We start from the raw sequence: 25,508 nt of genomic DNA, 5'->3' as shown, positions 1-25,508 counted from the left end.
CAAGTTTATGCTGCTTGTACTTGGGCTTGAACAGTACATTTCGGCAGTTATATCAAGTTAAAGTTCAAAAGTTTTGCAAGTAACCACGGATGGCAGTTATGAAGAAGTTCGCTAAAGCCACTATAATGACCTAACCTAAAATAGTACTTATGATGAATCTAACTTTGAAAGCAATTGGCAACATAATGGAAAGAATCGAATATCGTGTAATAAGAATTATTAGCAGATGTAGAGTAGGGACGTTTTTAATCTCTTGCATGATTGTAAGTTACAATTTGTAACAAATCTTATCTTGCGAAATTGTTCACCTCAATATGTATCATCATATATTAAGGCATGTGGCTGCGTACGCAAACTTTCTCCAAGAGCATTTTTCTTTCCTGTTTTCTTGTAATAAAGGTTGCCATTGTAACAGATAAATTTGCATTTGAAATATTTTTAATTTTGTGTCCGAAATTTACATACTCGTTCTGGGGTGACATTGCGCATCTCGTTTCGAGTGATTTTCGTTCGAGACGCCCATTTGTTTAACGTGGTCGAAAAGAACCAAAATCACTCGAAACGAGATGCGCAATGTCACTCCTGATATGTGACAATTAGAGTGACTATATACAGAGTGGCGACAAGTCATCCCAAATGTATGCAATGCGGTTTTTCCAAGGTTTTTCTTTCTCTTTCCTGCATACGCGTTGGATAGGTCATCTGCTCGATTGGAATGACACTGACAGAGTCACTCTAGTGACAATGTGCGTTCCTGTTATCATCATACAACATTTTGACCAATATTTTTACTTTAGATAAACAAAATCTAAAACAATGTTTTCTCAGAACTACTGATATACTGCCGGATTTTTGCCCGACTTTTTCAATCTAGTTATACCAGTTTTTGGGAAAAGCATGTTGCCAACGTTGTTTGCAATTGAAGTTTAGATTATGAGTATTTAAAATACTGACCATTACGGAATATGGGAAAACCAATGCGTTTCAAAAAAACTGAAATGTTCTATATTTGATTCATTTCGTGCCCAGCCTGTTCAACCGTATATATCAGCTTTAATATCTGCATGTTAAGGATAATATAGTCATTATAACTTTCGAAACTTTCGGGCTTTAAAATAAATACTAAATAATAAATACAAAATAAATAAATCTCCCAAAACCCAACTCAAATGGATAACATTTACAGGTAAACTTTTAATTCACAAAAAAAGCAAAGAAACACGGATGGCAACCCCATCCGCAGACTTCCAGAGAGGAGAGAATAAAGCAAAGGTTTTATATTGTTTCAGTGATACCAGATGATATTCGTTTGAAATTGATAGATTTTTGTAATTTATAAGCATTTAATAGATTTCATTTTGCGTTTGATTATTTATTCTGCTCGTAAATTTGCTTCTGGTTAACGCGGACTTTTTCAACTTAAGTTTAAATTTTAAGATTTTAGCAGACTGTTGTCCGAGTGAAGCTTTTATGCTTGGGTTTCAAAGATGCAAAAGATATTATTGTAAAATATTTCTGGCAGCTCGGTGATACGTATCACGTTCGCTGATTTTGCTGTTGGCGAAGCGCAGTTGAGTTGTCCGGTTTGATTTTAATTTATTTGTTTTGGTAGATTGTAAGTGTTAAGGGTCGAGTAATTAGTTAAATTTTAGAGTAAGATCTTAAAATAACTTTCGATCTATCATTCTACACTCAGGTTTCATTCATCATAATGGAAGTGGATGGAAACACCGTTCTCGCTCGGTCGCTCAAAGAACAGGTAAGTGGGATGGGATTAGTATGCTTAAACATATGTTGGAACACGAAATAATATTTCATTAACCAAAAAAAGTATTTGTGCAATATTATCAAAGCTAAATCAAAGCATTATAATATTAATTTTTACTGCCAAATTATAAGAAGATTCAAGGGACTTTGGAATCCCTGATTATTTGATAGGCGAATAATCTTGCTTGTTTTTATGGTTCTCACATTAGTGATATCTCTTACATACGAATTTTGACTTTCTTATCAGGGCATTGAATATGTATTTGGCATCGTTGGCATACCGGTTGTGGAACTCTCGATGGCGATGCAAGCAGAAGGCCTGAAGTACATCGGGATGAGGAATGAACAATCGGCTTGTTACGCCGCGCAGGTAAATGAAAGTATAATGCCGAATATTTGGTTGTGTTTATTTATATTTCCAGCAATCGTTTCGATATCGTAGTTTCTATTCGATAGACGGTAGACTATTCAAATACTTGAATAGATTAAAATGTTTAACTTAATGTCTAGCAATCCTTCAAAATTATGTTTCTAGCACATTTTTTTTTATTAACGACCTTTTAAATAGATTTATTCATTCAGGTCCGAGATATTCTAGCACATTGGCTTACTTACTGAACTAAATACTAAATGTAATAGTTTAACAATGATTTTAAGCATCAGGGTAAAATGGAAATACGGTTCATACACAACAAACATTTTGGTTGAATAGTAACATACTCAATCGCTGTATAACTAATTACCGGTTAACAGGCGCTTAATAAGCTGTTATACAACAAAAATTTTTGCTGGGCAGCGGCATAGAAATATGAACATATGCAATGTATATGCAGTAATGAAATATGTTTAAATAGTAGAAAAAAATCTAGTTGTGTACCTATTTCTTCACAAGTATGCATCAATAGGAAATAATTTGTAATCTTTCATGTAACTGCCCATGTAAGAAGACTACAGCTTGGCAGTAATTTGAAAATGCCAATTTGTTGAATTTACAGTTTTTTATAACTGCCGGACTAATGCTAATTGTGATTCTGTGCAGTAATTTTCACAATTGTTAATTTATTCATCGATTTAACAAGAAAACAAAAACTGCGCGTTCGAAAAAATATATTCGATCTTAAAAATATACCTATATAGGTACTTATACTTTTCCTGTTTAATATCAGATCAAACGTTAGATTTTTTGTGGTCCTTCCTACCAAATTCTTTAAGCTATGTAACTTTTTATACAACCAACCACCAGCAGGGTTTGTTGAAAGTGGTAAACTGATTAGATAATGGTTTATTATCTTATTTATACTTCGATAATAAACAATACATAATAGATATGATTGACTCACTAATAGCTAAATTACAATTGATCGATGTTTATTTTAGGCGATCGGTTACCTCACGGGCAAACCTGGTGTCTGTTTGGTAGTTTCGGGTCCTGGACTGCTGCACGTAACCGGTGGCATGGCAAATGCCCAGGTTAACTGTTGGCCACTGCTCGTGATCGGTGGTTCTACCTTCCAGGATCACGAAGGTATCGGAGGATTCCAGGAGTGTCCTCAGGTGGAGCTAAGTAGACCATATTGTAAGTACGCAGCCCGACCGCCGGGTGTTGCGCTGATACCTCAGCATGTAGAAAAAGCGGTTCGTTTGGCATGTTATGGCCGTCCCGGAGCAGCTTACCTCGACTTTCCCGGGAACTTATTGCTGGCGCGCGTTTCGGAAGATTCTATTGCAACACAGTACGCACATCCTGAACCTCCTGTCGCTTTTCCTGATTCAAAGAAGGTGAAGCTAGCTGCACAGTTACTAGCTTCAGCCAAGAGACCGCTAATCATCATTGGAAAGGGTGCAGCTTACGCGCGGGCTGAACTTCACTTAAGACAATTAGTACATCAAACAAATTTACCATTTTTGCCAACACCGATGGGTAAGGGAGTTGTACCCGATTTAGATCCACAATGCGTGGCTCCCGCTAGAACTTTGGCCTTGCAGAAAGCGGATGTTATTCTGTTGCTGGGAGCACGGCTGAATTGGATGTTGCATTTTGGAAGAGCCCCACGATACAGTGCCGATGTGAAGATCATACAAGTGGATCTATGCGCCGAAGAGATGCATAATAGCATTCCAAGTGCACTTGCTGTGCAGTCAGATATCATTCCGTTTGCCGAACAGTTAATTGACGAGCTGGCTCGCTTGCACTACTATTTCGCTGCAAATACTGATTGGTGGGTTGACCTGAAGGCCAAGTGTGATAAGAACAAAAAAATTGTTCACCAGATGGCGATGAACAAGGAAATTCCACTGAACTATCACGCTGTCTTCCATCACCTTCAAGAAATGATTCCCAAGGATGCCATAATCGTTAGCGAAGGTGCAAATACGATGGATATTGGCCGCTCATTTTTGCACAACAAATGGCCACGACATCGTCTAGATGCGGGAACGTTTGGAACAATGGGCGTGGGACCGGGATTTGCAATTGCCGCTGCCTTGGTGTGCCGTGATCGTTTTCCAGGAGAAAAGGTTATTTGCGTCGAAGGGGACTCGGCGTTTGGTTTCTCCGGTATGGAGATTGAGACCATGGTGCGCTATCAGCTTCCGATTGTGATTGTAATTGTTAACAACGGAGGAATTTACTCAGGCTTTGATAAACAGACTTATGAGGACATTCGTTTAGGAGGGGATTTAGCTCAGGTGTAAGTTATTGCTGATAATGTGCTTTGCTGTAGCAGCATTAAAGCGTAATTTCTTTTTTAGAACACCGCCGTCGGCGCTCACAGTTGAAACGCACTACGAGGCAATGATGAACATGTTTGGATCGAAAGGTTACTTTGTTCGTACTATTCCGGAGCTCCAAGCGGCATTGAAGGAAGCGCTAATTTTAACTAACAGACCAACGATCGTTAACGTGATTATTAGTCCGCAGGCCGACCGAAAACCACAAGACTTCCAGTGGTTGACCGAGTCCAAGCTGTGAAGGGAGAGGGTTCAGTTCCAGCCAGCACGTGAGCTAACTTTTCGTACAAGGGTGGTCATCCTAGAATTTAATTCCTTTTAGTTTGGTATTGTGGTGCAAGGACGTAATTGTTGTATTTTAAGCCATTAAGTCAGTTTAATAAACCAGTGTTAAAAATATTTCGTTTTGCATAAACGAAGAATAGTCGAACCGTGCCTCGCTGATATTTATCGGAATATTGTAGTATAGGACACAGGGAGCAAAGGACCACAGGAACGAAATACTCTTGCTTCTGTGTCGGTCGGCCTCTGATATACTAATGAGATATATTTTCAGTTTGTATAATATAACAATGTTGCGATAGATACCATGCTGCTAATATTGCGATGGTTACGACGCTACTAGTATTGCGATGGTTACGATACTACAAATATGGTTTTTTTATCAAGTTTGTTATAAAAAAGACTAGATACTATTTATAACACTTTATAATTGTGTAAAAATTGCGTATTACTGATTCGCAGTGGTTTTGCAAGCAGAATTTCAAGCAGTTTTCTGTAACAAATGCGGCACTGTTTTTTGGAAAGCTGTGATATCCATTGGATGTTATTCGTAAAACATTTTGATCAGACATCCTAAAGTGGCAATGATTTGCTTTACTGGTAATTGTAAACCAATTTACGCTACTGGTTGTCCTATTTTTGCTATTCCATTGGGCTTTCATTACCGACTGTAGTTCTCGAATTTCATAGTAAACGACATGCTATCGTGTTTAGTTTCAATCATTATTTGTTACTTGGAAATTGTAATTCATCTATCTTCGGACGTGTGTACGCTCACGTTCTTTCGCCCACTGACTGGCGACATATAGCTGACGGCTAACCACTGAATATCACTGAAATCCTAATTGCATCCTTCGGGGGTAAATTGTGACTCTGGTTTCTGGTGAAATGTCATCAAATAAATGTACAAATTGCATCTAATTCTCGAATGGATTCGATGCAGAGAAAATAACCCTTACTGAAACTTGTCTGATTGCGTCATAGCGTTACTGGAGCTCCACAATAATGAATAATGTTGTTGGTTGTTGAGTTAGATTAATGTTATGTGCACGCCATATTAACAAACAAACAAAATCATAGATATTTGACCGATCAATATTTGATGTCGGGCGATTTATTTTTCTTTTGACGTCATAAAAATTAACATGGTACCGAAATGGTGGTCATATTGATATTAAGTCGCATTTTCTTCAAACATTCAGTAAATAAGCTACAACACTATGGTCAGCTTTCTACTTCATTGATTCATTGGTTGTCCTCTCCATAACCGAATGTCTGCATTTTGTCCTAGACACCGCTCATAAGGCTGAGGGCAATAATGATGGGATCACCTTCTTTTGATATTTCCAAACCTGTTTGTTCTCCAACTCAGCCATTCTTGGCACAGCCTACTGACATGAGTTTTGGTCAACGTGTTTTGTTTGTCGTTCCGGTTTGGTGCCTTCTGGACCTTGCGTAAGTACAAACCGGCACATTTAATCGTTTTTTGGGCAAACTAGATGGAAACATCTACCTTTTCGCTGCATCGTTAATCGAAAGTTTCGACCGACGCTTAAACATACTCAACGCTTCCCTGGCCTTCATCAGGTGAGCTGTCTTCGGTTTACTGCTTTGGTCTAATCGTTGCTGGGTCGTCTGGATTTCCTTGAATGACATCATCACCCGGGACACCGTCGAGTGATGGATGGTCTATATGGACGCCGTTGAATTTTCCACGACGGCGTACATGATTTTTTGGCAGATCTGCACTTTCTCCGATGCCATCTCGATAACCAATTAACAGATTTTGATGATATTCTACCAATGTAAACATTACATTCTCAGCTAGTGTCATTCAAAATCCCATTTTCGACTAAAATATTACAAACTTATCAATTTGCCTCACATTTTCCGCGTATCTACAGACTTTAACCCGCGGTTGCAGATAGCTTGCCAAATTAAGAACTTTTCGGGTAACTTCGATCTACAGTCAACCAACAAAGTATTCGGACAGCAGCGCATAAATTTTTCTTTTAGTAATTTTGCGCAGTATTTTTGCAAAGAATGGAACCACATATTTTTTAAAACAATGTTTAACTAAAGCATATTTAGATGCACAACAAAAATTCGGGGAAAAGCTTTCCGTTTTGAAGATAGAGTACATATAGTTTGAATTGGCTAAAAATGCAGCCAAAAAAGTATTCGGACAGTTAACTATTAGTTGAAACAAATGTCCTTTCTCGCTCAACTACTACCTTGTAGGACCATTTACATTCATGATGACCTGTTTTAATCTGTTTGGGATAAAATTAACAGTTTTTCAAATATCCCTCTGTGAATTGCAGACCATTTTTTTACAAGACGTCGTTTTAAGTCATTTTAATATGAAATCAAATGATTTTGCCTTTCTACTATATAAATATATAGTATAAAGGTATAGAAATCACTTGGAAAACCGGAAATGGAAAGAAGGTCCTGCGGGCCGAATGTCATATACCATTCGACTCAGTTTCGAAAACTGAGCATTTTCTGTGTGTGTGTATGTATGTGTGTGTGTGTGTGTGTGTGTGTGTGTGTGTGTGTGTGTGTGTGTGTGTGTGTGTGTGTGTGTGTGTGTGTGTATGTGTGTGTGTGTGTATGTGACGCTTTTAATCTCACTCACTTTTCTCGGAGATGGCTGGACCGATTTTAATGTTCTTAGTGTCAAATGAAAGGTCTAGGTGTCCCATTGGTCGCTATTGAATTTCATACTGATCGGACTTTTAGTTCAAAAGTTATGTATAAAAATATGAAAAATATGGGACTTCATTATCTCATAGGTCCCTTAACCGATTTGAACAAAATTGATTGCATATGAAAGAGGAGCCTTGCAAACCCTTAACTTCCAAATTTCATGACGATTGGACTTGTAGTTTGAAAGTTACATAAAGAAATGTGAAAAAATAGTATTTAAAACATATTTTTGTAACATATAAGCATTAATTCAATGAAAAACATCACACATTTTATTATTATTTGAAAATTACTGCTGAGATCTATCAAACGAAACCGAGTTATTTAAAATCGGACGGTTCATTCAAAAGTTATTTAAACTTTAACACTTAAGCACCGTATATTAAACCGTTAAAACGTGTGAAATCAAAACAAATGTTGATTATATTTAATGTGTGTGATGTATGTGTGTATGTATGTATGTATGTATTATGTATGTATGTATGCATGTATGTATGTATGTATGTATGTATGTATGTATGTATGTATGTATGTATGTATGTATGTATGTATGTATGTGATGACAATTTGCAATTTTAAAATTTGCAATGAAATTCAAGAAAAGTGAGAAACATGTCAATTGTCTGAAGTTTTTGAAGCCTCTTAGTGGAATACGAAATTTGAAATTAAAGAAAAGAAAAAACTTTTACCGACTAAATTCCACTATTTAATATTTATTCGCGACAGATACGTATACGCTTTGAAATAAGACACTGATGAAGCCTGCACGTCGTAGGCGAACTACGTATCTGTTGCAAATAAATATTAAATAGTGGGATTCAATCGAAAAGCTTTTTCTTTTCTTTGATTTCAGATTTCAATTGTCATTTTGTTCACTTGCTGTTACTCACAATTGTACACGAAAAGCAAACAGCGAAGAAAAGCAGTTAATTTAAGCATGTAGGTTTTTTTAATCAATAGATACTAGAGCTTAGAAATGTTATATGAAAAATAGGAAGTAAACGTTGCACGGTAGTAATTTTATAAGATTTGTTTTCGTTAATGACATTTTAAAGGACAGATGTCTTATGTCGTGTATCATGTTTCAACAAATAAATCAAAAATGACAAGCACTGGAAATCATATCGATCATATTTCCCATTCTCAAGCATGTTTAAGGCGCAGCTTGCACTATTTTTCGACCTCATCTTGTTTTCCTAACCCTAGCGGGTAAAAACGTGCAAAAACGATGCGATCAAGCTAATGACTATCTTTTCATGAAAGTACATTCAAAAGAAGCTTAAGTTTTGATTTTCATGCAAAAATAATTATCTGAAGGAGCGCCAGCTAAGAAAAAGTTCAATTTCTCTTTTTCATATCTAATGCTCTATTCAGTTATTTTTTCTAATTCAGATATATCGCAAAATTGAAGCCAAGCAAACTAATAGCAAAATTTTGAGATTAATCATTTTGTTGTCGATACCCTTTGTCTTCAAAAGCGAAGTATAATAATAATTTTTCTGAACTCTTGTTTTTCAAAGATGCTAACTTTTGAACGCATGGTATTAATTATCAAAAAATCTGTTATGAACACATATTTCATATTGTCAATTCAAAACAAGTTTCGTATATGGCTCTGAAGCCCAAAAGTTAAGGCCGACCGATTATAAAACTAAATAAGGTGTTACAAGTATTTACGCACCCAAGGAAAGAAAATTTAATTAGGCCATTACAAATATTTTATAAAATTTTTGTTCTTCCGGTGTTCGGTCACTGAAGGGGGGGGGGGGGGGGGGGTGAAAAAAAAACAAAGTGAATTTTTTAATCGAGCAAAAAAAAACATGGGTTTTAAGCATTTTTATTTAAAGTTTAAACGTGTAAACCGAATCTATTCTTGCTTATACAAACGCTTTTGTTTCTTATGCAAAAATATACGAAAAAAAGACAAAAAATAGGAAAAAAAATTTTGGACGATTTTCGGAAATTCCATTGTTCGAATTTCCATTTCTGTTTCGTGCTAGAAGCGTTAACTCAACTTGTACACTCATTTTTCGAGTTTTTCAGACTGTAGAGCCCACAAACAATTGATTTTATAAAAAAAATTTGACTCATATCCTACCAATTATTTTTTTGCCCCCCTATTTTTCAAGCCAATTTCCAAGGGCGGGGGACAAAAACTTTCAAAATGATTTGTAATGGCCTTATTCTACGCAATACGTTGGTAATTTTACTGGCAAATAAGGATTTTGAGGAATACGGAACGGATATTTAAAAATATAGTCAAGTGAATTATACATAGACGTTCCTGAGAAATTAAATAATGATTATTGTGGCAGTAGAAAGGCTAGGTCACGCCGCTAGGTGGATTAATTCGGGTTTTTCATTATAGAAAGGAAATTGTCTAAAAAGATGTTCAAAAGGGTTCAAATCTAAACTGAATACTGATATTTCGATAGCGCTAGGACAATTGTATGGTGTCTTCCGCTAACAATTATCGACAGTATATTTAGATTTAACATCCCGGTGCAATAAGTATGTACCACACCGTCACTATTTTGCTTTAATTTCGCCTAAAATTGTTCAAATAATTGAGTTTACACTTAGTTCTATCCAAAAATATATATCTTTGTTACTTCGGAGCTTTCCATGCGCCCCAGCAAGGTATGTCACTAACCGCATTGCTTGTTTACTTGCTAACGAGAGATTTTCCTCTTGTAGCCCTTCTCTTTTAGTTATTCCTGCATAAGGGTTGTTGGTGACGTACCTTGCTGGGGTGCATGGAAAGCTCCGAGGTAGCAAAGATATATATTTTTGGATAGAACTAAGTGTAAACTTAATTATCTGAACAATTTTAGGCAAAATTAAAGCAAAATTGTAATTGTGTGGTACATACATATTGTACCGGGATGTTGAATCTAAACATACTGTCGATAATTGTAAGCGGTAGGCACCATACAATTGTCCTAGCGCTATCGAAACATCAGTATTCAGTTTAGATTTGAACCCTTTTGAACATCTTTTTAGACAATTTCATTTCTATAATAAAAAATCATTTGATTTCATATTAAAATGACTTAAACCGACATCTTGTAAAAAAATGGTCTGCAATTCACAGAGGGATATTTGAAAAATTGTTAATTTTATCCCAAACAGATTAAAACAGGTCATCAAGAATGTAAATGGTCCTACAAGGTAGTAGTTGAGCGAGAAAGGACATTTATTTCAACTAATAGTTAACTGTCCGGATACTTTTTTGGCTGCATTTTTAGCCAATTCAAACTATATGTACTCTATCTTCAAAACGGAAAGCTTTTCCCCGAATTTTTGTTGTGCATCTAAATATGCTTTAGTTAAACATTGTTTTAAAACATATGTGGTTCCATTCTTTGCAAAAATACTGCGCAAAATTACTAAAAGAAAAAAATATGCGCTGCTGTCCGAATACTTTTTTGGTTGACTGTATGTTATTTTACAGCTTTCCAGATTCGATCAATGATTCAAATTTCTTGTCCAAAAATTTGTCCGGAAAGGGCTTGTATTACGTTTCATCATCTAGTCCAGAATGATCCAAGTATGTTTCGTTAACAAATTTTCGTCGTCGTCATCATCAGCCTAGAGCTGGTAGCAGTTGTATCCATTCAACTCAATCTTGAGTCATTCGTCACCAATATTCTAGGCATCTCAGATGTCGCAAGTCGCTTTCGATCTGCCCAAGCCATCTTGCACGTCGGGCCTCTCTGCTTCTGGTGCCTTTCGTCAGCTTTGTACGGTGGCGAATTTTGTTTTTGTATGCCAGAAGGGAAAAGCAAAGCCTAGGTGCTACATTCCGTTATCGAAACTTGACTTTCTGTTTTTATACGACAGACTTCGCAGCCAGAGTGCAGGACAATTGCAGGGCCAGTTGCTACGATCCTATTGACTCTAACAGCCTCTTTCAGCCGAGATTCGAACATACGACGACTGGCTTATTGGCCAGTGTCATACCTCGAAGCCAACTGGAACTGGGCACTGGGTTCAAAAACGCCAGTGAAACAGTCATGGAGATTGTCTTTTGCAGCTGGCTCCGATTGCTGTGCACAGTTTACGAATTGCTCTAAACCATTGAAGGAGACGAGCTGGGTTGTTGTAAGACTCAGCCCCAATTAGGTACTACATGGTTATAATATAACCAATAACCTTCTTGGGATTGAGCTTCCATGTAGAGTATGGAGTTAATAGTTAGCTTCCGAAGAAGCTGTCCCTGGAAGACGCAAGCAGCACAGCAAGTACGCTAAACTTTCTAGTTCTTAGTTGCAAAAGCGGCAGTTAAATAGTAAAGAGTCGAGTGGGACAATGCCCGACGAGGAGTCCCGTGATTGTGCGCAGTAGCAGTAGTAACAGTGAGACTTCCATACTCTTTTTGCAATTGCCGTAAGCCGTTGCCGTTGTTATGGTCCTTGGTTAATGCTTTTTGGAGGCGCCGCCTCAGGCAGAGTGCGGTTGCTCTCGCATAACTTGACTCTGGACATCCTTTTGGTGTTGTGAAACTCTGCGTTGTATTTGGTGACCCTCCAAATTGGACGTGCTTTTAGCCCTGTTGAATCTAGCCTAGCCTCTCTACGAAGGTTGCTGAGCGATTCATTCCACCAGGGCACGTCACGGCAGACTGTCCGTGTGGTTAACGGATAGTTAGCGGTAAAAACATTAATGATCCTACTCTGTAGGTCATTGGCTGCAACGTCCAGCTCAGCTGATGTGCGTATATTAATATGATCTGTCATATTAATTGACAGAAGTAGCGAAAGTTACCCAAATGTGAAAGAACACCAGTTGGTTTTCTTCGGGTTTCTGTATTGTTCTCTCCTGAGAGAGGCCTGATAAACTATAGGTTCATAAGTGAGATTTTTGACCTTCTCAACTAGAAAAGTGCTGCATAGTGTGAGGTCTAGGACCTCATCTGTACTAGCATTGACATAAGTGGGGATGTTACCTACACTGCATACATTGATATTGTTAGCAGTAAAGTATTCAAGTAGCTACTCATGCCTGTTATTTACATCCGTGCTGCCCCTAATCGTGTAGTGAACATTGGTATCGTCACAGATATCTGTGGTAAAGTCATCTGTGAAGCCTACCCGCAGCAGGAAGCCATACCAAAAAAGTATCTTACCAATATCTTATTGCGTTATAATATATTTTGTTATTGAACAGATATTTAAAACATTGGTACTTGGATGAGTGATTAAAAAATGATATCAGCAGATAGTCCGGGATTTCCATTGCGAGCGTGCAACATTAAAAAAAGTAACAGAATCCTCTAATTCCAACAGGTCGAAGGTTCTTTTACCTAGATTTTACGACGATTAATCCTAGATCAATTTGATGTCTGTATTTGGGAAGTACGACAGAAAAAGTGGCAATGTTTTCTCATATCAACAGGTTGATGATTTTTTACGTACCATCACTTTTGAACTTTGACTTGGCATAATCATCTAATTTTTCTGCTCTTTTCACTTCACGTCTTGTTCTACTCTAAAGATGCTATACACGCCTCGCGTTTCATTACCTTTCGTATAAAAAATGATTCTGTAATTGAATGGAAGATTATTTGTATTATAATGAATAATTAATTATTCAGCCGAGAGCCGGGGTGGCTCTTGCCGTATCAAGAATTCCTCTCCATTGTACTCGGTCCTGGGCTACTCGTCGCCAATTCGTTGCGCGTCTCGACGCACGCAAGTCGGCTTCAACCTGGTCGAGCCATCGTGCTCGTTGAGCCCCTCTATTCCTGGTGCCGGTGGGGTTCTTGAAGAGAACGGATTTCACTACACAGTCGTTCGGCATCCTTGCGACGTAGTCGGCCCACTATAGTCTCTAAACTTCGCCAGGTGTACGATGGACATCTCTCCAAGCAGTGCCTGTAGCTCGTGATTCATACGTCTCCGCCACTCTCCGTTTGCACACCGCCAAAAATAGTTCGCAACACCTTTCGTTCAAAAACGGCGAGTGCACGTATGTCTTCCGTAAGCAAAGTTACCGTTTCAAGTCCGTAGAGGACTACCGGTCTTATTAGCATTTTGAACATAATCAGCTTTAACATTATTTGTATTATTTGGCTGTGTAAGTCGGATATTATTGGTCAATTTGATTTATTGGATTAGTTCTTTTATTTTTCATGTTATCAGGAAAAATCTATAGCCATAATAATGAATTTCCTTCTGTATGTTTCTTATAGATTCTGAAACTACTGAACCAAAAATTTGCAGATGTGCAGATGTTTTTTGAGGCCGAGGAAGGTTCTTGTGATGGTTAGAGATCCCTCTCCCCTAAGAGGGGAGTTCCCATACAAATGAAAGACTAATTTCTGCACCCGCAACCTAGAAATCACCTCTGTCAAGGTTTATTTGTTTTCCTAGTTCTACTGACCTCTATTAAATATTATTAAATATTTTCCTGCTGTTGGGTTCACACGAGCGACAGCGAGTAAGGAGAGGATCACACCCACTAAATACACACACACACACACACACACACACACACACACACACACACACACACACACACACACACACACACACACACACACACACACACACACACACACACACACACACACACACACACACACACACACACACACACACACACACACACACACACACACACACACACACACACACACACACACACACACACACACACACACACACACACACACACACACACACACACACACACACACACACACACACACACACACACACACACACACACACACACACACACACACACACACACACACACACACACACACACACACACACACACACACACACACACACACACACACACACACACACACACACACACACACACACACACACACACACACACACATACACACACAATGGGGAAACTGACAAAATCGGAAAATTTTTTCTCGAAATTTTTTACAAAATTCAATATTGAAGATTTTGCAATATCGAAGCTTCTACTAAAAATTAAATTTTAACCCTCAATTGATCAATCGAAAGCTCAACGTAATCTAATCAACCGGGAACAGCGCGGTGGTTCAGAGTCTCGTTTGGTGCGCATTAGAGTTTTGAGCGGGAAAAATTGGTTGTAGGTTTATGGAATCTTTGGAAGAGTTTCCTAAAATTAAAAGTTCTATCGTTTAGCGGAATTCAAATTTTGATTAATCCCCCTGAACGTGCAATAAAAATTTATTTTTCTTCAGTTTCAATATAACGCATTGATGTGTTCTGCAAAGTTTTTTAGCATATTACTATAAGAAATTTTGCTGAAGACAGCGATCTTCTATCTCTTCATCAAAGATAGAAAAATCCTATTTCTCATATAAGAAAAATAGTTAAAATCAGTTTTTCTAGACTAATCTCAAGTTTTTAGTCTTGACCTTGGAATGAGGTCATACATATATTAATATTTTTTTGAAACGATGGTTCTACAATTGATGAAGGGACGGTAGGGGAAAGAAATGGAAAATTTTTTGGTGAAGGAGGAGGGGGAAGAGCGGAAAGGAAAGGGGGGGGGGGGGGGTATTGGCATAGAGGGTCCAGCGCCTCTATGGTTCAAAGGTACAAGTACCAGCGAACCACATGCCCTGGAGGGTGTTGTGAGTTCGAATCCGGTTGTAATCTCAGATTACAGCTTGATTCGACTCATGCACCTTCCAGCATTGGACAAAAGGTAGGAGTCAAAATGACTACTTGTCAAGCATAGCTACCAATACCCCCCCCCCCCTTTCCTTTCCGCTCTTCCCCCTCCTCCTTCACCAAAAAATTTTCCATTTCTTTCCCCTACCGTCCCTTCATCAATTGTAGAACCATCGTTTCAAAAAAACAGTTTTTCTATTTAAGCTGGTTTTGTAGTTGTTGTATGACTTTTTCCTGTTTTACAAAGTTGTACAAATAGTGAAAATACACAACATTGCTGAATATAGTATACCTCTATCATTGCTTGTTTATGAACTGTAGAACTTTTAATATAAAAATACCCTAATTTTGACCCCGAAATATTCGCAAAAAAGACATCATTTTATTCAAAAACTCTCCCCAGGGCATCAGAATAGTTTGATGGGCACTGAAAAGTTTTATAAATCATGTTTAAAAGCTCATAAGTTAAACAAAATTTATAGGTTGATAAAATCGGGATAAAAGGCTGATAAAATCGGGGGTAGACGAAATCGGGAATAGACAAAATCGGGAGCTGCCAAAATCGGAACATTACTGTAGTACTTTACGAAATGGTATTCCGCGAAACACTATATTCCGCGTAATGGTCAACCGCGAATTGCTTTTCAGCAAAATGGTATTCGGCGAAATGTTGTATAATCATGGCGAATATTTAAATACTATCAGTTTTATTTTATCAGGCGTCGTAATGGTGGGAGTTGTTTCCTGCATTCCTACTTATGCGGACGAACTCTACGTGTACAGCTCAATTCCTGTTTATCCACCCCATTTTCAAATAAATCGGGCGTACCACAAGGCAGCAATATGGGCCCATTGCTTTTCTCGCTGTACTTCAATGACATCGCTTTGCTTCTGGGTGACGGTTGTAAGTTAGTGTACGCAGACGATCTGAAATTGTATCTTGTTGTACGGTCAATTGAAGATTGTCGTAATTTGCAAAAGCTGCTGGATAGTTTCGTAAATTGGTGTTGCAAGAACTGGCTGATCGTTAGTATTTCAAAATGTCAGGTTATGACTTTCCATCGCATTGCTAACCCTGTTATTTTCGAATACAACATTGATGGACAAGCACTTGAAAGGGTTGAACATGTCAATGATCTTGGCGTTATTCTCGATGCAAAACTTAACTTCCATCTAAATCGCTCGGCTATTATCTCCAAAGCAACTCGGCAGCTCGGCTTTATTTCGAAAATTGGACGAGATTTTAAGGAACCATACTGCTTGAAGGCTTTGTACTGTTCCCTGGTGAGACCTCTATTGGAAAACGCGTGTCCTATCTGGACTCCATATCAACTAACCTGGAATTTACGAATTGAACGAGTGCAGAAGAGGTTCATTCGTTTTGCGTTACGTAATCTTTCCTGGCAAGATCCCGTGAACCTGCCTCCGTATCCTGATCGCTGTCGCCTTATTGGGCTTGACACCTTAGAACGCCGTAGGAAAATTCAGCAAGCCATGTTTATTGCCAAAATATTGAATGGAGAAATTGATTCAACGAACATTCTTTCAACGATGAACTTCCGTGCTCCTCAGCGTTCTCTCCGCTCTGCTGGACTGCTACAACCTCTATCGCACCGTACAACTTTCGGATTCAATGAACCTATGTCAGCGTGTATTCGAACGTTTTCTTTAGTGGAGCACATGTATGAATTCGGAGAACCATCGCACAAATTCTTCCAAAAGATTTCGAATTCTAGTATTTCATAAGTGACCATGATTTTTTGTATTTAGTTTAAGTTAGTTACTCACTTGACAATTAATCTTTATTTATTATGTAGTATGTGATGTGAATTGTAATTATGAATTTTTGTGAAGATGATGGGGTTTTTATGCCTACGTGAGGATGGCCTCAGCTTGGCTTTTCCCCATCCAACCATTGCTCCATGTAGACCTATTAGGTCGGATGGATAGAAAATTAATAAATAAATAAATTGCTGTGAGAATAAATTGCAAATTTGTATATCAAACTAGCCATGATTTCATAGTTACGTAACTTCCAAAATGAATCGTGTAAGGTTGAACTCTTCAGAAACTTGCAAAACTCGAGATCGTGAGAAAGGTCAGCCGAGATTTACGATTTATGTACAGCACAGTTTAAGCAATGCAAAGTTTGCCAAGGCTAGTATTTTTATAAAAAATTGAAAGGCTAATTTATATACCTAAGAATAGTTATGTTCATTCCGTTTAAATAAATTAATAACGATCATCTTGAAAATATGACATGTTGAATATAAATTGTCAAAAATATATTTCATTTGCTTTTTCAAGGATACACAAACGCATAAGGAAAATTATACGATACGATTATACATCCTAATTGCATGGAATTGGGAAATGCTTTCCATTTAACAAAAAAAATTATCTTATCTTTCCTGTAACCGGCTGCACACGAGTCCTGTTATCACCCGTTGTCAGGAAGCCTGTTGCTTCACATCATTCCGCTAAAATCTAATATACACCGTAGATGTAATGTGTAAATTTAATTCAAATGTATGCAACCACATTCCATCGACTGAGCTGCTCTATCCTTGCAGATTAGTTCTCGTACTAAACATGAATTGCAGACATACAAATCTTGCTTCTCTCGCCATGTACGTTGGATTGATGCTCGAAATATGTAAATCTCGAGCAGAAAATGGTGCTGAAATAAAATGTGGAAATGACGTACCACGTTCTAAGCCTTTCGGACGAAGATGACGCTCGCTATAGTTGGCTAATTTAAGCAAGCAGGATGACTCGGTGCAAAAAAACCGCTCTGCCTGCGGCTGGCCATGGGCTGGCACGTCCGGTAATTTATCGAGTGGAAGCGATGAGTCCATGCCAACGAGACCGTTAGAGAGTGCCGGCAAAAAATTAGTGGCCGGCAAAGGTTTGTTCAACTGACTTCCAGTACCTACTATACGCGTTTATGTCTATACGCGTTTATGTACGAAAAAGATACTGAAGTGCAAAATGCCCCTCATGATAATGCTTCATTCCAGGGGATAGCAATATCTATGAGTGTGTCTATGTCCTACGTGGCTGTTTCGGCGGTCAGTTTTATGCGTCTGCTGTAGTTATGAGCATTGTTTTGCTTTATTTTTCTGCGATGCACTGAATGGCGGTCCCCGATGCGGAGATACAACTAAGGAACTTTTTGTAAATGATTTTACTATCAAATATTTGAAGAATATAATACTTTCAAAGTAATGTGATAAATCTCATTATTTCTAAGTATTCTTACCGATACGTTCACTGGAATATTACGTGTACATAAGTTGTCACTTTCGAGTATTCCTAAAAATGGTCTCCGCGAGCACCGCGTGGAGCCACTTGGACGCCGAATTTATTAAAAGTGCTCCTTATAGTCGTACTGCTATTACTGACCAATGACTGTATGCATTGGTGCATAGTGTCGGTATACACGTTGCAAAGACAATACCCTAGTTTTTTTTGACTGTTTCCTACTTGCAAGATTTAAAGTCGATGGGTTGAAAACATACATTAGGAGAAAGGTTATTGTCCTGTTGGTTGACTGCTAATGGGAAATAATTTGACTCCACGTTTCGTACTCAAACACGTGTTGTTGCAAATTTTCGCATTAAAAATCTGTGGCAACTTATAATTATTGAAATGACTACCGTTTTGTGGTGATTTATCTCAATCGCATTTAGCACAATCGATTGCAGCATCCGCTGCAACTGTAATAAAATCCGCGCGGTTGCAGAACATAGAGCACATTTTTTCTGCAGGCGCTGAGGGAACAATTGTTTAGCAAAATGAAGTTTCTTAGTTCGTGTTTAGTTTTGATTGTAATGTGTTCAATGGTAAGTTCTTGGTATTGTTTTGCGAAATGCTACCAATTCTAGCGCAAATATTTAGGACTCTATTCCAGCTGAACCAACAATAGACACCTTCGTTCACGGCATGAGAAATGTTCTACTCGGGATGTCTGGTGGCATGGGAAATTTAGGTGCCGGTGGAGGTGGAAGTGGAGGATTAAACTTAGCTGGAATGCCTTTTCGTAAGCATTTTTTTTAAATTTTTTTCATTTGAAGCACTCTAAAAATGACTTTTGAATTTATTTTGCGTAGGTCTGAAATCATTACTTGTAAATGCATTAAATAGTATGACGACTGGCAATCTTGGTGGTGGGGGAGGAGGCGGAGGTGGTGGCGGAATGAGTGCTGGTAATGGCGGGGGAGCCGGTTCTGGTGGGTTCGGATTTGGCGGATCGGGAGGAGGTGGCGCAAGAGCTGGTGGAGCGGCTGGTGGCGGAGGTGGTTCTGGAGGGTTCGGATTTGGTGGAGATGGTGGCTTAGGTGGTAGCGCAGGAGGTAGAATTGGAGGTTCCGGAGGATTATCAGGGGGAGTTAGTGGATCAGCTTCCGGTAGCGCAGGAAATGACGGTGGTTTGGGATTCAGTTTTGGTGGCCGAGCAGGAGGAAATTTTGGGGGCGGTCGAAAAAAACGTTCTATTCATTCTTCGCTGACAGTAACGAAAATGAACGAGACAAATTTTCAACGCTTGAAATTTCATAAAGACTGGAAACAGGAAAAAGAGACTAAGGCAGAGTTAAACTTTGGGCCGTCCTGCTTAGTTAAGGATAATGAAATATTTTGGCTGGAGTTCCTTACCAACACTTTAATTCAAACATTGGAAGAAATGTTGAAGATTTTGCATGGTAAAGTTGTTCCGTTCGAAATGTCCAGAGAGGCATTCAATGAGACTATGAATAGAAATTAATCCAACTAAAAATACATTGTTGAATAATGACAAATATTAAAATATAGCGTGTATCTGTATATTAATAGATTGTAACTATTTTGACGAAAGCTTATGAATGGATTCGATGCGCTGTTTGCTAGTGTTGTATATGTCATAAATCATGTTCTTCTATTATCATGACAATACCAAACTTCTCTTCAAACTGTGCTGATTTCCTTTTTCCAATACCAGTAGTTCTCACAGCTGCTGCCAGAGTGACGTACTGACAGAGGACGTAAAATTACGCGCGTGGGCGAGTGCGATAAACTCAGCCGTACCGTAACTCCTAATCCGTTCCCACAACGCAAACAGGAAAAACAGTGAAATAATCACTTCCTTACTGTGTTATGAATGAAATTCTGCTGTTGCTTGTTACAATTGTTTTCCACTACAGACAACCGATCCGTATAAAGCGGTAGTCGAGTGCTGTTTCTGATTTCAACGGCATGAGGCAAATTCGTAGATATTAAAATATCGGCAGGATTTTATGCTCATGTTTGTTGCTCACGATTGGGTGGAAAGCAATACAGCTTATCTATTCAAACAATAACTGTTTTGGGATTGCATGTTAGTTTACGGCACAACGTAGTTTTTGGGAATGACTTTACAGCATATAAACTGAGCTCTACAAAAAGTGTTTTTAGCAATAAATAAACTTCCACGATTTGTTAGTTCCGATGAATAAACCATGCACGAGTTTAAACCATGCATCCAATGTTATACCTTTTACGGTTAGTTTATCTGCTGAAGCCCTAGGTTCGAATAGCTACGAGTGTTCAATCTATCAAATTGGGAATGTTTCCGCTCACGAAATCTATACCTATAAAGAAGGATTTCTGTCTGTCTGTCTGTCTGTCTGTCTGTCTGTCTGTCTGTCTGTCCTGTGTTCCTTATAGAATCAAAAACTACTGAACCAATCGGCGTGAAAATTTGCATGTAGAGGTTTTTGGGGCCAGGAAAGGTTTTAGTGATGGTTAGAGACCCCTCCCCCCACTAAGAGGGGGGGGCTCCCATACAAATGAAACACAAATTTCTGCATAACTCGAGAACTAATCAAGCAAATAGAACCAAATTTGGCATGTGGGTGTTTTCGGTGACAAGAATTTATTCTAGGGTAATTTGAGACCTCTCCCCTCTTTATAAGGGGAATTATAACTCCTCTCCCCTTTAAGAGGGGGGGTTTCCATACAAATTTCCTCATAACTCGAGAACTAATCAAGCAAATGGAACCAAATTTGGCATGTGAAGGTTTTCGAGGGCAAGAAAATTTTCTATGTTGAATTAGGACCCCTCCTCACTTTAAGAGGGGGGGCTCCTGTACAAATGAAATACCAATTTCCTCATAACTCGAGAAGTAATCATGCAAATGGAACCAAATTTGGCATGTGTGTGTTTTTGAAGACAAAGTTTTTTTCTATGATGAATTGGGACCCCTCCCCACTTTAAGAGGGGGGGGGCCTCCTATACAAACGAAATACAAATTTCCTTATAACTCGAGAGCTAATCCAGCAAATGGAACCAAATTTGGCATGTAGGTGTTTTTGGAGGCAAGAATGTTTTCTATGATGACTAAGAACCTCTCCCCACTTTAGGAGGGGGGGCTCCTATACAAATGAAATACAAATTTCCTCATAACTCGAGAACTAATCAAGCAAATAGAACCAAATTTGGCATGTGGGTGTTTTCGGTGACAAGAATTTATTCTATGGTAAATTGAGACCCCTCCCTCTTTATAAGGGGAATTGTAACTCCTCTCCCCTTTAAGAGGGGGGGCTTCCATACAAATTTCCTCATAACTCGAGAACTAATCAAGCAAATGGAACCAACTTTGGCATGTGAAGGTTTTCGAGGGCAAGAAAATTTTCTACGGTGAATTAGGACCCCTCCCCACTTTAAGAGGGGGGGCTCCTGTACAAATGAAATACAAATTTCCTCCTAACTCGAGAACTAATCAAGCAAATAGAGCAACATTTGGCATGTGGGTGTTTTTTTTGGTGACAAGAATTTATTCTATGGTGAATTGAGACCCCTCCCCTCTTTATAAGAGGAATTATAACTCCTCTCCCCTTTAAGAGGGGGGACTTCCATACAAATTTCCTCATAACTCGAGAACTAATCCAGCAAATGGAACCAAATTTGGCGTGTAGGTGTTTTTGGAGGCAAGAATTTTTTCTGTGATGAATTAGGACCTCTTCCCACATTAGGAGGGGGGCTCCAATACAAATGAAATACAAATTTTCCCATAACTCGAGAACTAATCAAGCAAATAGAACCAAATTCGGCATGTGGAGGTTTTTGGAGGCAAAAATATTTTCTACGGTGAATTAGGATCCTTCCACACTTCAAGAGGGGGGGCTTCTACACAAATGAAATACAAATTTCCTCATAATTCGAGAACTAATCAAGCAAATGGAACCATATTTGGCATGTGGGTGTTTTTGGAGGCAACCATTTTTCCCATGATGAATTAGGACTTCTTACCTTTTTAGGAGGGGGGGGGGGCTCCCATTCAAACGAAATACAAATTTGCTCATAACTTTAGAACTAATCAAGTAAATGGAACCAAATTTGGCATGTGAGAGTTTTAGATGGCAGAATTTTTTTTCTGTGGTGTATTACGACCCCTTTCCCTTTTAAGAGGGTGGGCTCGCATACAAATGAAATACAAATTTCCTTATAATTTGAGTACTAATCAAGCAAATGGAACCAAATTTAGCATGTAGGAGATTTTTGAGTCTTGAATTTATTTTATGATAGTTAGAGACCTCTCACCCCTGTGGTAGGGGGATATGGACTCTCATACAAATAAAACAGAAATTTTTGCGAAACTCAAAAACTAATCCAACTCGAGAAATTCGAGACTCTTCCATAAAACATTAATCAATAACAAGACCACAAAAACTATCTATAGTAACACTAGATCATTCAGGACGAGCCGGTCGCGAGTGTTGCCGGTGACCCGCCGTCGGAAGCGCCGCCCACTGGGGGGCTTGCAAAACTCGAGAAGTGACAAAGATCATCCGAGATTCATGATTTATGTACAACACAGGTTAATTTGTGGCAATACGAAGTTTGTCGGGTCAGCTAGTGATTTATAAAAGTAAGCGAAATAAAGAATTATTATTTCCGTTCGGTTAACTGCTTACTAGAGACCACATGCGTTTATATTTTCCTATCAAAGTGTCCATATTTCCGGTGCTCTAATAACTCTAACAGGTTATGGGCCCAGTACACTTTCTCTGCGCAATTTCTGCTCACCTAATACAGTCTTAAGCATTAAGCATTTTTCTCTGCGGCTGTTTTTCAATGAGGTCACGCTGTTACTGTTTCTCCGCCTGTGTCGCCGGTGAAATTTTTGCTACCGTGCGATATACACATGCCGTGTTATTAAGTGGGTTTTGGCAAAGCGTCAAGCCAGGTACTTTTGTTACACCATCCGGTGTGCCGCAAGGTGGTCATCTCAGCCCTCTAATTTTCATACTGTTTGTGAACGATTTGAGCAACCGACTCGACTCTCACCATCTCATGTACACTGACGACTTGAAGATTTTCTGTACTACCAACTCGTCGATCAATTGGGTTGCTTTGTAGCAAGATAATGACAACATAACATTGAAATGCAAAATAAAAAGTTTTACTAAAGCTTAAGTCGAATTTCCTTGACTGTTTGTAGTAAGGTTCAGGACAAAAATTTACATTAAATTTTGCAATAGAAAGTTTCTAGCCTAGAAACAATGCATGTACAACAGATTATTGTGGACATTGAAACTTATGGTAAATTTATTGTAAAAGTGCCTCAAATTCAAATTTTATTCATATTTTGTTTTTTATTTTATGGAATAGAATTGGCCATAGTTCATCACACATTTACTCCCTGTTTTAATTATATTTTGTTTTTTCGCCTCAAAAAATTACCATTAAAGGATGATAAATTTTACTGTAAATGAAAATTTTGTTCGCGAAAAAGTAGATTTTTTTATTGTTAGGATGCTTAACAACCCGTCATTTTTATGGTAGTATCTCTCAAAACAGGACAGGACAATAATAAGTTTGATGGTTTGGTCATCTTTTCTGACGATAAATTCGATTGTTTTAACTGTATTTTGTATCCTACTGTTACAATAATTTTTATCTTCTTGTTATGGTTATTTTTTCCGGGGCAGATTTCGGAATGTTGCCCTACTAAAGGGTGTCCCACATAAAATTGCACCACGGAAGGAACGCTGTAGAAAATTACCCATTGGGTATTTTCTCTTCAAAATTTGAGTTGTTGAGAAGTTGTTTAGAGTGTATTGTTTAAACTCTATTTTTATCGCGGTCAGTTTTTCGAAAATTGGAAAAAATGGCCGAAAACCCAAAAAGCAACGTCGCGAATTTATTTTGCGCAATCACCTGTAAAATCCTCAACTCTCTCATCATGAATGATGAGACTTACGTAAAGGCGGACTTCTGGCACCTTCCGGGGCTACTGTACTTCACTGCCTAGCACAAGTTTGGTGTTAAGGAGGGAGTAAGGATGCAGAAACTTTCAAAGTTTGCCAAGAAATACATGATTTGGCAAGCGATCTGCTCATGTGGCAAACGGAGTGCGCCGTTCGTGATTACCGGGACTGTAAACGGGCAGATCTACCTCAAGGAGTGTCTACAGAAGCGTCTGCTACCTCTGTTGATGGAACACGAGGGCCCTATGATCTTCTGACCGGATCTAGCTACGTGCCACTGTTCAAAAGATGTCACTTTCGTACCCAAGGACATGAACCCTCCAACGCACTGGAACTAAGGTCCTTCGAAAAATACTAGTCTATTATCAAGCAGACATTACGGAAACATCCCAAGTGTGACATCTGACCAAACATCCACTACCCGCCACTCACTTAACTGCCTTTTCGCGGGCATCCACTGCACGCTCGATCACACTCTGTCGACCGACCAGTTACACGCTACCGCATATTGCCCAACTATCGTGTCAAACATACCTTTACACACTTCAGGCGAAACCTTACGATATAGGGTAACCAACCTATTTTGGACCCCCTCAGCAGCTGTACATAATTTGGACACTTACAGCAAAATCAAATGGAAGTGTCCAAATTATGTACAGCTGCTGAGGGGGTCCAAAATAGGTTGGTTACCCTAGTATAAGTGACCGGATGCCACACCAAGAAGGTCAAATCTGAGGAAGACATGAAGATACAGTTCTTAGCTTTTTTGCCGATATTACATATTTTTCAATTCAGCCGCTCGCTCCGGATCAAACGCTGTTGTGTGCCGCTTTTAACCTAGAGTTCAACCGCTCATTTGGTTAAGGAATGATCAAGCTATCAAGAGCCGCCCTGAACATGAAAATAGACGCTTATGGCTGACAAGACTATTTCTGGTTACTACACTCAGCATTTGCACGTATCCTTCCTTCCCTGTCGGCATACTAAGTTACCACCGGGGTAGGTTTATTCGATTTCTGAAAAGGTGGCTCGTATTTCAGCTAGTACCACGCAAAGCCGCCATCCTTGGTTAAACATTAGACAAATAGACAACCCCGAGTTTCTGAGAACTCCGCTCGCTTATTGGATGAAACTCTACCCTCCTCTGTGGAGCTAGGT

At 38.7% G+C, this 25,508-nt stretch overlaps 2 protein-coding genes across 2 annotated transcripts in view; both read left to right on the top strand.

Moving 5' to 3' along the window:
- Positions 1-1,541: 1,541 nt before the first annotated feature.
- LOC128734028 (2-hydroxyacyl-CoA lyase 1) lies at positions 1,542-4,927 on the top strand. Its single transcript, XM_053827995.1, has 5 exons — positions 1,542-1,615; positions 1,697-1,759; positions 2,015-2,137; positions 3,145-4,457; positions 4,519-4,927. The coding sequence occupies exons 2-5, from the start codon at positions 1,712-1,714 to the stop codon at positions 4,736-4,738; spliced, it is 1,704 nt and encodes a 567-aa protein (XP_053683970.1). The 5' UTR covers positions 1,542-1,615; positions 1,697-1,711; the 3' UTR covers positions 4,739-4,927.
- Positions 4,928-19,088: 14,161 nt separating this feature from the next.
- The window catches only part of LOC128735608 (neuropeptide-like precursor 1), a 69,793-nt gene continuing 63,373 nt past the window's right edge, over positions 19,089-25,508 (top strand). Inside the window, exons 1-2 of the mRNA XM_053830092.1 lie at positions 19,089-19,164; positions 19,235-19,635. Of these exons, the coding sequence (XP_053686067.1) occupies positions 19,089-19,164; positions 19,235-19,635 (477 nt within the window). The remainder of the gene's footprint in view (positions 19,165-19,234; positions 19,636-25,508) is intronic.

Source organism: Sabethes cyaneus, chromosome 2, assembly GCF_943734655.1.
Source record: "Sabethes cyaneus chromosome 2, idSabCyanKW18_F2, whole genome shotgun sequence".
Taxonomy (NCBI): domain Eukaryota; kingdom Metazoa; phylum Arthropoda; class Insecta; order Diptera; family Culicidae; genus Sabethes; species Sabethes cyaneus.
The sequence above is the reverse complement of the archived record's forward strand: the minus strand, read 5'-3'. Positions and strand labels throughout refer to the sequence as shown.

What these genes read in the sequence shown, in the direction of transcription:
- LOC128734028 (XM_053827995.1), top strand. Translation starts at nt 1,712, where the DNA reads ATGGAAGTGGATGGAAACACCGTTCTCGCTCGGTCGCTCAAAGAACAG. An exon ending in CTCGGTCGCTCAAAGAACAG is followed by an intron (nt 1,760 to 2,014) that starts GTAAGTGGGATG and finishes CTTTCTTATCAG; the next exon opens with GGCATTGAATATGTATTTGG. An exon ending in GGAGGGGATTTAGCTCAGGT is followed by an intron (nt 4,458 to 4,518) that starts GTAAGTTATTGC and finishes TTTCTTTTTTAG; the next exon opens with AACACCGCCGTCGGCGCTCA.